This window comes from Mustela lutreola, chromosome 12 (assembly GCF_030435805.1).
Source record: "Mustela lutreola isolate mMusLut2 chromosome 12, mMusLut2.pri, whole genome shotgun sequence".
Lineage (NCBI taxonomy): Eukaryota > Metazoa > Chordata > Mammalia > Carnivora > Mustelidae > Mustela > Mustela lutreola.
This window is the reverse complement of record NC_081301.1, coordinates 5,579,708-5,594,928: the sequence shown is the minus strand read 5'-3', so window position 1 is coordinate 5,594,928 and position 15,221 is coordinate 5,579,708. Positions and strand designations below refer to the sequence as shown.

The 15,221-nt window shown below is 56.3% G+C and overlaps 1 protein-coding gene across 1 annotated transcript in view; it reads left to right on the top strand.

Annotated features, from left to right (window-relative positions):
- HMCN2 (hemicentin 2) overlaps nucleotides 1–15,221 on the top strand; it is a 144,235-nt gene that overhangs the window by 51,584 nt on the left and 77,430 nt on the right. Inside the window, exons 19-23 of the mRNA XM_059141359.1 lie at nucleotides 233–377; nucleotides 1,840–1,952; nucleotides 2,075–2,234; nucleotides 3,689–3,854; nucleotides 13,555–13,682. Of these exons, the coding sequence (XP_058997342.1) occupies nucleotides 233–377; nucleotides 1,840–1,952; nucleotides 2,075–2,234; nucleotides 3,689–3,854; nucleotides 13,555–13,682 (712 nt within the window). The remainder of the gene's footprint in view (nucleotides 1–232; nucleotides 378–1,839; nucleotides 1,953–2,074; nucleotides 2,235–3,688; nucleotides 3,855–13,554; nucleotides 13,683–15,221) is intronic.

Below are 15,221 nucleotides of genomic sequence, written 5' to 3'. Positions count from 1 at the left end.
CCTAGTCCAGCTGGCCATGGGAGACTGGGTTCAAGATGACCCATAGCCCTAAGTCTCTGCAGGGGTAGAGGAGTCTCAGGGAAGGGGTGGGGGTGCTCCAAACCACTAGCCTGTCAGTCCAGCCTGCTCCCCACCGGCCCAGGAGGGGAGGCAGTGTGGCTTCTAGAACACTCTCTCAGCTGGCTCCGTGTTGGGCCGCAGTTCAGACTGGGGCTTCCTCCCCCCTTACCAGCTCCCACCCGGCAGCCGGCATTCCGTCCGAGCAGACGGCAGCCTTCACCTTGACCGGGCGCTGCAGGAGGATGCGGGGAGGTACAGCTGTGTGGTCACCAACACGGCTGGCTCTCAGCACAGGGACGTGGACCTCGTTGTCCAGGGTGAGTCCCCAGGTGGGGGAAGGGTGCGGGGTGTGATGTGATGGGGAAGCGGCATGGGGAGAACTTGATCTTCAATACTTTAAAAAAAAAAAAAAAGCACAAAGAGTACATTTTCACTGGAGGAAAATCTGAGGTGTGACAAGTAAAAGACAAGACTCCCATAATGCCAGAAGCTAAGGAGAACCAGATAATTTTACATGTTGGTGTGTATCTCTCACACTTTATATACATGTGAGCTTGCACATGTGCATATACACACACTACATATGTAATGAGTTACGTGTAACTGAAATTGTATATAACTGTGTTTACATTGTATATAAATGATCTTTATATAATATATACATCCTGCCAGGGTCTGTGTATGTTTCACTTAAATTTCATAAGGACTCAAGACACGAGGTTCAAAAGACTCCCCGCTCTGAACTGACAGCTCAGACAGGCGTGTCCCTCAGCAGGATCTTGGGACCAGCAGAGGCTACCTCTCGCCCGAGGGGCCCGCGCTGGCTCTTGGCTCGCTTCATTTCCATTCAATGTTAATAATCGACTTTGGCAGGCTTTGGCCCCCTGAGACGATCCAGAAGGGCATTTTCCTCCCTAACGGGTCTCAGCATTACTGGCAGAGCCCTCGGCATCTCCCGACTGGTCCACACCCGGTTTCTCCTCCCCCGCAAATCTGGGTGGTGCCCAGAATGGATTTGGCACTTGTTTTCAAGTTCACTGTGTTCTGTGAACACTCTTTGCTGCCATTTCTCATCTGTCCATCCCTGGAGAGTAGGCAGGGAATTGGGTTTAAGGAGCTTTTTTGCTGATGAAGGAATCCGGGTACCAAAAGATTAAGTGGTTTTATCCGAAGTCCCAGAGCATAGAAATGGCACAGCTGGTTCCCAGGCACGGCTGCCCTCCGTTCGTCTACAAAAGTGTGGCTGTCGGTCGATGAGATCCATGCCACTGTATTCTTTCATTGAAGTAGTTTTTTAAAAATTGTGGCAAATACCATTTTGCCCACTTTAAACCCTCAGTTCAGGGGCATGAAGCACATTCACAGTGCTATACAACCACCCCCGTCCAGCTCCAGAACCTTCTACTCCTCCCAAATTGTAGCTCTGTTCCCATTGAACCGTAGGTCGCCGTTTCTCCTCCCGCAGCCCCTGGCAACCGCCATTCTCCCTTCTGTCTCGGACTTTCCCTGTCCCAGGGACCCCATGTGAGTGGGAGCATACCGTATTTGTGCGGTGTCTGGCTAGGTTCACTTAGCATACTGTGTTCAGGGTGCATTCTTGTTATAGTACGCATCGGGCTTTTATTCCTTTTTTAAAGCTGAATAATATTTGACCTCTGCATGCCCCATTGCGTTTATCCGTCAGCCCATTGATGGATAATTGGGTTGTTTCCACCTTTTGGCTCCTGTGGATAATGCTGCTCAGAACCTTGGTTTATAAAATCGGTTTGTTTTTGAAAGTGCCACCTCGGATCCAGCCCACTGCCACCCACCATGTCACCAATGAAGGGGTTCCAGCCTCCCTCCCCTGTGTGGCCTCAGGAGTCCCCACGCCCACCATCACTTGGACCAAGGTAAGAGGAGCCTGTTAGCATGAGGGTAACCAGAGACAGGCCCAGTGCATCATGGGAAGGAGAATGATGCAAATCCCCATGGGGTGTGGGCTTTGCTGATGTCCCCTGCGACTCTACCATAGGAAACCAATGTGCTGAACTCTGGGGGTCTCCACTACAACGTGAGCAAGGATGGTACCCTGGTCATCGTCCGGCCATCTCCCCAGGATGCCGGGGCCTATGTCTGCACAGCCACCAATGCTGTGGGCTTCTCAAGCCAGGAGATGAGGCTTTCTGTGAACAGTGAGTGATGGCTCCCCATGTCTCGGGAGAAGGGCTTGGCAGTCGTGGAGGCAGGGGCATGGACAATCTGACCTTACCTGTATCTTCCCTGTCCTCTGTCAATCCTGCCTCTAAATTCTGCCTATCTGAAAGGTACACAGACTAAAGATGTCCTCCTCCAGTCCTCAGTAGTGTGGGCATACCCTTAAAGGGGTCCCGACTCTACCCTTTGTAAGCAGATGGCGGGAAACCGTCACTCTAACAAGGCTGGGAAACCCACAGGCCCTCAACCGGAGCCCTTTCACCTTGGTGGTCCCCTTGCCCACCTCTCTCTCCAAGCCTCTGTACCCCAGACCCTTTGCTCCTTTCAGTTTCTTAAATGGTGCCCCCTGCCTCAGGGCCTTGGGACATGCAGGTTCCTCTGTTTGGAATTCCCTACCCCCTCTTGGCCCAGCTGACTTCTTCCATTGGTCAGATGTAGGCTCTCTGACTCCAAGTCACTTTGCTGTCAATTCTCTAGAATCTCCCTTTCGTGAGACACTTCGCAAGCCTGGTTAAATCATGAATCACGTATTGAGCTGTTTGGTACCCGTGTTCCCTCTGGGCCCTAACACTGGGAGGACAGAGGCAGGATCCGTCTCCTTTGCTGCTTCTGGCCAGCATTCATGCAGAGCCGGGTACTCAGGAACTGGCTGGAATAAATGAGCAAATGCACAGCCCAGTTTTTCTAGATACACTCCTAGAGCCAATATTTTCATATTGTAAAAAAAAATTTTTTTTCTTAGAATGGAGATTTTCTCTCTCTCATGTGCGAGGGATGCGTGAGGGGTACATGGGTCTTGATATCTCCAGCTGGTTAGCTTAATTATCGTTGCTTAGACACCTACCAGTGCCATCCGTGTGCGAGCACCTGGCTAGGAGTGTGGGGGTGGGGCATAAAGACAGAGGGGTGCAGGGAATCTCCATCAGCAGGAGCCTCAAGCTTGATAGGAGAAAGACTTGATGGGCATGGGTTGTTACAAACCCCCAGTGAGGGTTTGAGGAGGCCAGGGGACATGTGTGTCTTCTGGTGGTTGATAGCCTGAGAATAATTGGGATGATCCCAGGGGAGAAGGGAGACAGAGAAGATAAGGATAGAACCATCTGGAATGTCTCCAGGGAACATTCCAACCAGCTAGCGGGTAGCAGACGTTGGAGCAGGAGGGACCTGATCAGGGTCACCAAGGCCAGCCGAGCTTCCAGAGGGAGGGTGACCGTGAAGACGTAGAGGCCAGGACTTGGGGGGAGAAACCATTGGGTCTGAGGCCTCCCCCAAACCTGCGCTCTTCCCTGATGGCAGAGCCCACCCAGTCTCTGCACTTCCCAGGGTGGCAGTGTCCTCTCTGCTTCCTGGGGGCAGCTGTCCTGGTCCCCCCTGGGCCCCTGTGCAATGACTTCCTGTCCGGCTCACAGTCCCTGCGTGCTTCTACCAACAGCTGAGCCCAGGATCCGTGTGAACGGCTCACATGATGCCGAAGAGCCCCTGAGAGTCACGGCCAAGGCCGGTGAGGAGGTGACCCTGGACTGTGAGGCCCAGGGTTCCCCACCTCCACTGGTCACCTGGACCAAGGACTTCCTCCCTGTGCCATCCGTCACAGACAGGTAACCTGGACCACGTGCCCCTGGGCCTGGGAAATGGGCGGAGTTTGGGGTCTAAGGAAACTGGCCTCAAGGTGGCCAGTGACCCAGCCAGTTGGTGGGACCCTGTGGACACTCCCAGGGGGATGTGTATTCAATTTCACACATAGCACTTTTTAAAAAGATTTTATTAATTTGAGAGAGAGAGAGTGTAAGTGAGGGGAGGGGCAGAGGGGCAAGCAGACCCCCCACGGCTGAGCTGGGAACCCAGTGGGGGCTCAATCCCCAAACCCTGGGATCCTGACCTGAGCCAAAGGCAGACGCTTCCCGACTGAGCCCCTCAGGCCTCCCACACATAGTACTTCAGTCCCTGGGCCCCGGAAGCCTCTCAGGGGACCCCTGAGAGAGCAGAGACCCCTCCAAGAGAAAGACAGAGACCGGTCTGGAGTCACGGATGCCCAGCACTTCGGGCCCTGGCCCCTGGATGCTGCAGGCAGAAACTCCATTAATCTGCATGGCAGCCCTTCTCTCGGGCCCACTGAGGCTCAGCGATGTGCGGTGAGCCACTTGTGGTCGCCGCCGTTGGTACAGGGTCCCGACTGTCACGTTCTGTGTCCTCGCCTGCTCCGCAGGCCAGGTGTCTGGTGGCTGGGCTTTCTGACTCAGCTTCCCGCCTGCCCTTGGAGAGGCCGCGCACTCCACCCCCCAACAGGCAGGGCTGCGGGGGATGGCGGTTCCAGACAAGAAGGCCTCGAAACTCCTGAGGCCCGTGAGTTTTGGGCCCAGGGCGGCGGGAGGGGGTGGTGGTGGTGGTGGGGAGCTCTGACCAGTGACATCAGTCCTGGCAAGGACTTTGAGAAGTTCCAGACCCAGGAGTTCTCGGCCCCCCCCCAACTCCCCCGCGAACGCCCCCACGTGCTTCTATGCATCTCAGAACATCTGTTTGGTGAGCCCTTCCAAACCTCGAAGCCTGCACCCCTGACTGTGGCTGAGGTCCTGTGCCTGGGCTGGGTCTGAGCGCCTCCACCCGTGTGCCCCATCGGTGTCCCCGCAGCGGCACGTCTTGGCCTGGGAGACCGGGGAGCCTCCGTCTCTTCCCAGAGGGCCTGGCGCGAGCTCCTCGGGTGGGTGGCGGCCGGCGGGGCTTGTTATTTATGGCTTGTTACTGAAATGATCCACAGTATACCCATTTGTTCACCCCTCCTGGTTGTGATGTGTTAATAGATCAGCCGGGAGCCATAAATTTGTAGGAGCTGCTTTTGCAATCCTGCGTTCTGTTCCTTCTCCCTTGTCCTCTCCACTTCTCGCTGGCTTCCAGCTTTCCCCTGAGACTTACGGGACTCTGGGAGTTTATCTAAGCGAGGAGGAAAGGAGGCCTGGGGGGGATTGCGGGGCTGGGTGAGGAGCTCAGGCCGTGGAGGTGGTCACACCTGGCTGCGGATCCCGGCTGGTGTTCGGGGGGGTCGTGTGGCCTCGGGTGGCCGATAGTTCCTCCTAGCTTATTTCTCCACCTGTAAAGTGGACGTTGTTTACATAAGGCTCACGGGGGCCCGTGAGGGATGAATGATGCTTCGTACACAGTCAAGTGCGGGAAAATCGCACCGTCTGATACCACTTTTTGGCCATGGCTATTCACAAACTAAGGCATCGTTTCTGACATTTGAGAGATGATCACATCTCTTACCTCATTTTGTTCTAACCTACTGTTTTAAATACACAAGCTTTAATGAGATACAATCCCCTGTGGGACAGTTCTGGGTTTCGGCATATTCAGAGTCATGTCACCATCACCACAACCGCTTTTAGGACATTTCCAGCAATTTCCAGCACCCTCCCCCCAGCAAACCCCACACTCAGTGGCAGCCCCTCTCCTGTGCCTGCCTGTCCCCCACTTCAGCCCTGGCAACCCCTGATCTGCTTTCTGGTTTCGGACTGATCTCTTCTGGATGTTTCCAGAAGATTCCAGAAATGAAATCATATAATCTATGGCTTTTTGTGTCTGCTTCTTTTCACTCTACGTATGTTTTGGGGATTCAAGCATATCCTAGTGTGGATCAGGACTTCTTTCCATTTTGTGGCTGAATGGTACTCCCTTGTATGGAAAGACCCCCTTTTGTCTATTCAGCCACCTGCTGAGGGGCCTCTGGGGTGTTGTTGCTGCGGCCGGCCAGTGGTGAGTAACCTCACCGACTTTGATTGCGTTTGAACTTGGCTCACAGGCTCCGGGTCCCCGTGGTTCTCTGGGCCTCCCTGCGGCGCAGACAGCTTCCCGCACAGAATGGAACTCCGTCTGCTCACAGACACACAGCTGCCCTTAGTCCTACAGCCATTCAGCCAGAAAATGAGGATTTAAAAGCCCTCCCGGAAATACGCACCGAGCGGAGCGTGGCGGTGCGGGCCGGGCGGGAGCTGCTGTCTGCTCCCTCTCCGAGGCTGTCCTTCCTTTCTTCCTTCTCTAGGGGGGTCTCAAGGTTCAGCTTCCATCAAAGCGGCCATTCTGGAAGTTTGTGGATGGAGTCTTCTGAGTCATAAGTGTTCACGGACCTCCAGGACTCAGCCCTTCCCCGCCTGCCACGGCCCCTTCCTCTTTCCTCAGGGATGAGAGGCCGGCGTCTGTCCCGTGGTTGGCTGGTGCCTGTCTTTCCTGACTCTGGGTGTCATTGGCGAGGGGCTTTCAGCCTTGGCTACAGTTAGGGTTGCCCGCTTCTTCAGGTTCTCTGGCGACTCTGTGATGCGATCAGGTTGAGAAGCACGATGTGTTTGAGTCTCGGAGGCCTCCTGCATTTCCACTGGGACGTAGGTGACCCTCTTCTCCTGCCAGCCCTTTTGGAGGCGGCCGGGGTGAGCAGCGCCGTGCCCGGTGCACAGAGGGGGAAACAGAAGCCTAAGGGGTGGGGAAACTGAGATCCTGACCTTCTCACTCCTGGGGCTGGGTCCTAACACGTGCACGCGCGCACACGCGCGCACACACACACACACACACACAGACATGGACAGACCTGGACAGAGACCAGACACACAGACGCACGGACAGACACAGGCATGCGTGCAGACACAAACGCGGACACATGGGGACCTGCTCGCAGACGTGAGAACATGTTGACACATGTTGACACACATACATCAGGCTTCTGGGTTAAGGTTAGGCAGGCCACTGCTCTCTCTGCAGGGTCTAGAGAATTCTCTGGGCTCCTCTCTCCTCTGAGTCAATGAGTTCCAAAGGAAAGACAACTGTAGGTGCTTGAGTATCATTAAACTTGAAACCTTCCACCTGCGTCCACGCCCCCTTCCCCCCGGGGCACGCAGATGCTTGGATAGGATCCGGCTTAGTGTTCCCTGGTATTGTATTCCTCATTTGCCCATTTCCTTGATTCATCCTGGCCCGTGTCACTTGCTGTTCATTGAAAGGGCAAAATAACATTCCAGGGCGCTCGGCTCTCATGGTTGCTAAGCGGCTTCTCTGTTTAGGGCATGTGCTCCACTGCCAGTTCTCCATGGGGATCCATGCGCTGTTGGGACATCTTCCCACAAACGCTTCTCCTTATCTTCTGGGTCATTTCCTTGGGGTATCATCCCAAAAGCAAACAACTGATTCCGGGGTTGGGAATGGTCGTCGGGTGCTTACTACCCCGTGTGTCTGCTGCCTGTGAGAAGCAGAGTCGTGATTTGGCCGGACTGTCAGCAGGGCTCCTGAGCAAGCCCGTGTGCCCAGGGGGCCATGGCAGCAGCCACAAGAGACGGCGCTTGGAGAGACACCAGCGTCTGTCTGTGCATGACACTGGGCAGTCCTGTCCCAGCCTGGTCCCCAACTCACTGACTGAACTTAAGCGAGACTCATCCCCTCTTTGGGCCTCAGTCTTCCCATCTGAGAAATGAAAGGGTTGGGCAGAGGATGGTGGCCAGAGAACTCTTCGTGGCTCTTGTCCCACGATTCCGCGCCGGGATGCTGGGGCGAGGTGGGGTTTCCAGGCAACAGTGTTTGTTTGTGGCTCTGAGGTGTGGTTGGGACAGCTGTGAGCGCTCCTGGCTCGGGCTCCAGCTCCCGGGGGCAGTGGGCCAAGGTCCCACTCAGGGCTAATCTGGACGCATCCGGGGGTGGGGGGAAGCTGGTGGGGAGGGGACAGCGAGTAGAGGGGGCATCGCGCGGATAGCCCTGAGTGGAGTGGACTGTCGAGCTGCAGCCGGATTCTGGTGGTCCCAGAGAAGAGTGACTGCCCCCCTGTGGGGTCTTCGCCTTGACAGATGCGCACAGCTCGTGCTGCCTCCTGGCCTAGCAGCTCTGAGCCAGGGTCTCATTAGCCTATAGCCGACAGCTCTCTTTCTGGAGAACAGTCAAGTACAACGAACTTCAGAAGCAAACACTAGGAGTACCTTGATGGTTGGGAGCATGGTTGCAGCATCCAAAGTTCAAGTGCGCGTGCTGCCCTGACCCTCTGGGGTGCCCTCGTCTCTCTGTTTGGACTCAGTTTGTCCTCTGCAGAAGAGGGTGTTCCCGGTAGGCTCTGTCTGCCTGCAGCTCCGGCCGTTGGGAGTTCCGAGCAAGAGTGGGCGTAGTAGGTGCTGAGACGTGCATGGCACACAGGAGGCGCTCAGCCCTCTGTGCTGGCGTTGCTGCGCTGTTCCTCGGACTCACGGGGATGGCGCCTCCTCCCGCTCTCACCTAGGTCATGTTTGGTCCTTTTGTGGGTATCAGGCCCCTCTACCTAAATTCTCTAGACTGGTTTTTCCATCTGGGGCTTCCTTACAAGGTTCTGTGGCGTGACCCCAGCACGGAGATGAGGGTCAGAGTGGTCATCGGTGGGAGACGGTGCGGGCTGACTGGAGCTGTGCCCCCCCCGGCACGTGGCGGGCACACGTGGGTGAGGACTGGCCCTCTGGCGGGTGACCTTGAGGGGTGCTGTTTGTTGGACAGCCACCGATCCTTCTCCTGAGGGATTTGGGCTCATGCAGTGAGCTTGGAAGGGCGGCAGCAGGCCCTTTAGAAATGGGGGCAGCAGGGTGAGCAATAGGGGACGCGGCCAGAGGGTCGGGGCGTAGACAAGCCGCCTGGACTCTGAGCAGCCCAAGGACGGGAGCGTTTCCCCCACCCCTGCAGCGGCCGGCCCACCCGGAACCCCTCGGCTCTCCAGCGAGGGAACAAATGAGCAGGTAGCTGAGCTGAACTCCACGCAACTCAGAGCAGGGCGTGCATCAGGGAGGGCTTGCTGGAGGAGCTGGGGCATGTGTGGCCTCGAAGGGGATCTGGAGGGCCGGAGAGTGTCCTTAAGACCAGTTTGGAGGGGATGGGACACCGTATGAGTGAAGGGGGGAGGGCAGGGTGTGTGCATGGACAGCTGGGATTTGCCATGCATTTATTAAGCACCTGCTGTGGGTCAGGGCCTGCCTTAAGGGCTGGGGACAGGGCAGGACCCTGGCCCCTCCACTTACGGAAGTGTCAGTGTCAACAGGTGATCCCAAGCGAGATGAATGGCGTAATGGCTCCAGAGTCTTTAACCAGACGCAGGGCATTGCCCAAGACAGGGGTGGCTTCTCTTCTGTGAGCCCCAGAGAACGCGAGGGAGCTGGACAGGTGAGCTTGAGTGTGCTGGCACGAGGCTGATGGTGTAGCCCAGCTCCCAGCTCTTGGCTTGATTCTGAGCACTTTCTATCTGGTGCCCTTTGGTCTCCCTGGGTAGGTAGGTCCCCCCCCTTGGAACTCCAAGAACCAGAGGGACTGGGCAGAGTAGGTGGGCCGCTGCCAGATCTGAGCCCCGATCTGTGTGTCGGTGTGAAGCCTGCAGGGGCAGCCAGCAGTGATAACTCGGGCCCAGGACATGTCATAAACAGGAAATTCCCCTGTTCTCATCCGGGTGCTTCGGGGAGCCATCTGGCCGCTCTGCCACGACGGAGGGGCTGCTGCTGATCACGCCGCGTGCGCACATGCGCACATGCGCACAGCTGCCGTGTTCTCTTCATTTCCTCCCACCTCTCCCTGGCCCCACCCCCAGGCTCCAGCTGCCAGAGCTGCAGAGCCTCTGAGAACGGGGACGGAGAGCTGGGTCACAAGCCCGTGGGGCGGGGGAAGGACAGGCAGCCGTGGGAGTCCATGGGCTGCCCCTACCGGCCTTGAAGCGTCAAGGCAGGAGACCTTCCTGGAGGAGGTGATGTCTGAGTAATTGAAGGCTGAGCTGGTGTAATTTGGGTGCGCAGGAGGTGGAGGGGTGCCCCAGGTAGACAGAATGGTGGTCCAGCAGGGGTGGGGAACTGGTCCACAGAGGCCAGGATACTGTGCTTGGGTTTGGGGAAGCCAGCAGTGGACAGCCGCAGAGGGCTTTGAAACAAGGCGGTGATAGGACCATTTTGTCAGTGGCGGCAGACTCAGGCTGCACGGGGCCAGCACTGGGTCCTTTGGCCTGTTAGGACTCAGCTTGTCCATCTGTAAGATGGATTCTCCCTGTGTTCCATTTTCGTTCGTGATAAAGCAAGCAGCATTCCCTTTCTGGGCACTGACCTGGGGCTGGTCCCAAGAAAGACAAAATGCCTACCTTCACTATGGGGGATTTTCTGCTTTCAGACTTTTCTTTGATTATCTTTTTCCGGAAGCTTCTACTTCCTATCCTTTTAAAAAATGTTTTAAAAGATTTTAATTATTTATTTGACAAAGAGAGAGATCACAAGTAGGCAGAGAAGCAGGCAGAGAGAGAGAAGGAAGCAGGCTCCCTGCTGAGCAGAGAGCTGGATGGGGGGCTCCATCCCAGGACCCTGAGATCATGACCTGAGCCGAAGGCAGAGGCTTTAACCCACTGAGCCACCAGGCACCCCCCCCCCCACTTTTTTTTTTTTTTTTTTTTTTAAGATTTTACCTACTTCCTATCCTTTTAAGGTCTTGTTGAGGCAGGGAGAGAGAGAGGGAGCGAGCCAGCAAAGAGCTCTGTGGTCTCTAAAGTTCTCAGAACTAGAAGGCAACTTTTAAATAAAGGAATCCAGAGCTGCCTCTTCAGAGATGAAAGAGTCAGGATTCAGAGACATCGTCCGGCTTCCTGAAGTTGCACAGCGTGTCTGTAGCAGGACCAGACCTCAGGTCCTGAACTGCAGTCCCCACCCCAGATCTCTTTCCCCTGAATTGCGCTGTCCCCATTTTGCCAGTGGAGGTGTGCAGTGAGGCGGGGGAGGGAGGGAACCGTGTCCCTGCCGCCAGTGTGACTGAGGCTACACTCCATTCTCAGAATGATCTGGTCCTTGTTTGGTGGATGTCAACATTATTTAATTAAAGAAACCAAACAGACAACAATTGTAAGAAAAACCAAGCCAAGAAAGTGATGCCAGGTGGGGGAAGCATTCCCCCGTTACTGGGATGAAGTGGGACCGAAATGTTTTCCCTCCCTTTTGAAAGATGAAGCAACCAGCTCAGGGCAGCTCAGCTGGTTGTTGACTGAGCCCTGGCTCTGCCCCACATCCATAGGCTTCATGTCATGTCCCGTCCACCAGCTCCTGTAACTCCAGATGAGGACACGGAGTCTTAGGGAGACAGAGACCTTGACCCTAGGTCAGCCTGAAAGAGGCAGATGGTAGTTCATGCGGGGACACCTGTTGTCAAAGCCTTGCTCCAATCTGCTACCCGGGTAGGGGCACTGCCATCAGAGTCTCAGGGTGGGGCCAGGAGAGTCTGATGAGAGTCTGATGAGAAGCTGAGCCCTACGAGCCATCAGGGAGGCGGTCTGTGCCAATGAGAGTGGATGGTATATGAGCTGTGGTCCAGGACTCCTGTGCCCGTGCCTACAGGACACACAGCAGTGTGCACAGAGCTCTGGTGGTGGAAGAGAGAGAGAGAAAGAAGGGAGAGAGGGAGGAAGATAGTAAAGAAAAAAAATCTAAATATTTAATGTCCACCAAAGGAAACCAGTTCATGAATTATGGTAGAATCACATGGAAATACTATACAGCAGTGAAAAATGAGTGGACACCCCCACACACATACACATGAAGCCAGTTATGTGAACGTTTTAAACACTGCAGAACTGTATTGTGTATTGTTTGTGCCTGTGCCGTCATCACCATGGTAACCGCTGCCCTCTGCTCAGTAACTTTCTTTTTTTTTTTTTTTTAAAGATTTTATTTATTTATTTGACAGAGAAATTACAAGCAAGCAGAGAGGCAGGCAGAGAGAGGAGGAAGCAGGCTCCCTGCTGAGCAGAGAGCCCGATGCGGGACTCGATCCCAGGACCCTGAGATCATGACCCGAGCCGAAGGCAGCGGCTCAACCCACTGAGCCACCCAGGCGCCCGTCTGCTCAGTAACTTTCTGTTCTGAGCAGTGTACTGCGCGTTAGGCCATTCTGTTCTTCCGATGACCCCAGGAGGGATAAGCGCCACTGCTGTCTCTAGTTTCCAGAATGAGACATTGGGGACACAGGGAGGTTAAATGTCTAGATCAACCTCCCATAGCAAGCGTGTGGCCAAACAAGGTTGGACTGACCCAGTGTTCTGACCCAGTGCCTGGGCTCTGGGCTGAGGCCACCCCCCCACGTGTCACTTACAGCTGTCCTCAGACAACTTGCGCCACGTGCCTGCTGGATGCTCTAGGAGGGGCCGCTGAGCGGAGCGATTATTACCCCATCTCACAGATGGGGAGACAGAGGCCCAGCAGGGCCAAAGTAGATAGCCTGGGGTTGCCTAGAGAGTCTCTTGCCGGTGACACTGACCTATTTGAGAAACACATGCCCAGCACTTGATTCACAGATGCCTGGGACATGGGGACTCTTGTCACCTCCGTGTTGCCGAGGAGGAAACCAAGGCTCAGCAGAAGGGGGAGGGGGCGGCCCAGACCTATGGGGCTTTAGAGCTCAGCTGTATCCTGGGAGCACAGTCTGCAGGGCTGGCCTTTGGGGTCCCCCTCCCCCATGCTGGCCGCTTGCATTTGGGGCCAGCTGGGGCTAGTGGCTGCAGCTGCCCTCTTTGATTTGTGGGGACAGGGGCTTCACAGAGCCAGCACATGTGGGCCGGTGACATCATGTCTGCAGGGGCCCCCTGGGGTCCAGCCCAGCTGCAGGAGTCTGGCTGGGGGCCCCCGATCCCTTTGGGATAGGGGCCAGGTGCCTTGAACAAGGTGGGCCAGATGGGGAGGGCCGTGACGGGCAGCCTCCACAGCTCCCTCCACAGCACCATGCTGGGCCACAGGGCACCAAAGAGCACTGGCTTCCGAGTCTGGCCGGCCCTGGCACTTAGGCACAGGGGGTCTCTGGGCTGGCAGCTTCTCCCTACAAGCCGTGGGAAGGGCGGGCAAAGGGGGCCTCATCCGCTGCCTGAGGGCAGGGCGTGCAGTAGAAGACGGGGAGTTACTGGTGACCCTGTGCCAGGCCCTGGGCTGAACCCACATGGAATCCGCTCACCAGCCCGAGACGCAGGCCTTCCTGGTGTGCCCATTTTGCAGATAAGGAAATGGAGGCCCCAAGAGGGAAAGGGACTTGATTTACTCAGTGAGGAAAGTTCGGACTATGGACCAGGCCCCAAGCTGTGGATTCCTAGTCCAGTACTCATTAGGTCTTAGACCAGTTGGGGTGGGACCTGGCCCTGGCCTGGAAGCAGAGGCAGGTGGAGGATGGGGGGAGACTGAAGCTTGGGGGTAGACCCAGCCTCAGTCCTGGCAGGCTTCCAGGGGTAGGTGGCTAGTTCCAAGTTGGGTCTGGAGGTCCTTCCCACGGGGGTGGGGTTGGTTGTGGACTCACCAGTGCCCCTCGCTCCGGCAGGCATCGCCTCCTCCCATCAGGCTCCCTGCGTCTGGCCCAGGCCCAGGTCAGTGACAGCGGCCTCTACAGATGCATGGCCAGCAACCCTGCCGGGTCTGCCTCTCAGTGCTACGACCTCGAGGTGCAAGGTAGGGTTCTGCTGGTCTCCTGGGTTTCACCCGTGGCCCCACCTTTCCCTCTGTCTTTCTCAGGCCTTCTCCGTGCTCTTCCCTCTCTGCAGGCTGGGCCCTGTCACCTCTTCGTGGGAGCCCTCCGGGGCTTCCTCCCCTCCCCTGCATCCTGCCTTCCTCCAGCCCTGTCTCTTTCCTTCCCTTGCTCCCTACTCCTGTGCTCATGCTCGGGATGCCCTGAGAACAGAGGGCAGGGTACAGGGCAGGCCTAGGTTGGTGGGGGCTTAGAAGACAGGAGGGGGTTCTGGTTCCTGGCTCGGCTGGGACCCCAGCAGTGGACATGTCCGTGGGTGTCCAGGTCCCATCCACAGAGACTAGCCACGGAGTCGCTCCACCAAAAAGAGCCAGGGAGCTTGTCATCTCCAAAAGCCCCAGGGAATGACTGAAGACGGGGTCAGCCAACTCCGGCCCTTGGGCCCCATCTGCCCCATTTCCTGTTTTCACGTGGCCCACCAGTGAAGAACGCCGTCTGCATTTTTAAGTGATTGGGAAAAAGAAAACCCCAGATAATACTGTGTGACGCGTGAAAATTACACAAGGTTCAGGTTTCAGTGTCCATAAAACCAGCCCTCTTGGGGCACGGCCTGACACACTTGTGGACGTGTGGTCTGTGGGGCTGCTTTGGTGCCACAATGGCTAGTTGAGTAGCTGAGAGACAGACCATCTGGCCCGTGTGAAAGATTTACTCTCTTGCCCTTTCGAGAAAATTTGTCCCCTGGTCTAAGCTGGCATCCCATTTCCCAGGTGGAAGCGTCGAGGCTCAGAGAGGGCGAGGGCTCAAAGGTTTGCTGTGGGTTTGCATGAACATCCGAGCGACATGGCAGCGGGGGGGCTGGGTGACATGTAGGGCCTCAGAGCTGGGAGGACTGGATTTGAATCCTGCCTCTACCACCACTGGGCTGTGTGACCTTGGTTGGCCCCTAGGCCTCTCTGAGCCTTGGTTTCCTCCTTTGTGAAGGGGGGCCCACAGTAATGCCCATCCCATGGTTGTCATAAGGGGGCGTGCAGCACAGAGGAAGCTGCTATTGTTTTCGGCAGGCGTGGGGGTGGGCGGGGTGTGTACACCCTCCTGCTCCTGGACATAGAGACCCAGGGGGGCCTGGTCCCCCAGAGCCAGGCAGGCTCCAGCTCCTATCAGCTGAAGGGGTGGGCGGCTCTGGTTAATCACACAGCCCTTCTGAGCCTCAGTTTTTTCCATCTGCCAAATGGGCATGGTATCACCTTCCTGTAGGAAAGACCAAATGCGACGGAGGAGATGTGAATGTGGTAGAAGTGAGCACCTACATCTTCCCCAGCCTGGGGGAGGGAGGGCGTAGGGGGGCGGGGAGAGGTGGGAAGGGCTGGGGGGGGGGGTTGGGGAAGGTGGGGGGGGAGCCGCGGAGCACGGAGGAGTGATTTTGTGATGAGAAAACATGTGTTCAGGTGAAAGGCCAGACTGTTCACTTTGGGGGGTCCACATGGGGTGTCCTGCTGTCCTTTCCTGACAGAATGAGGAAT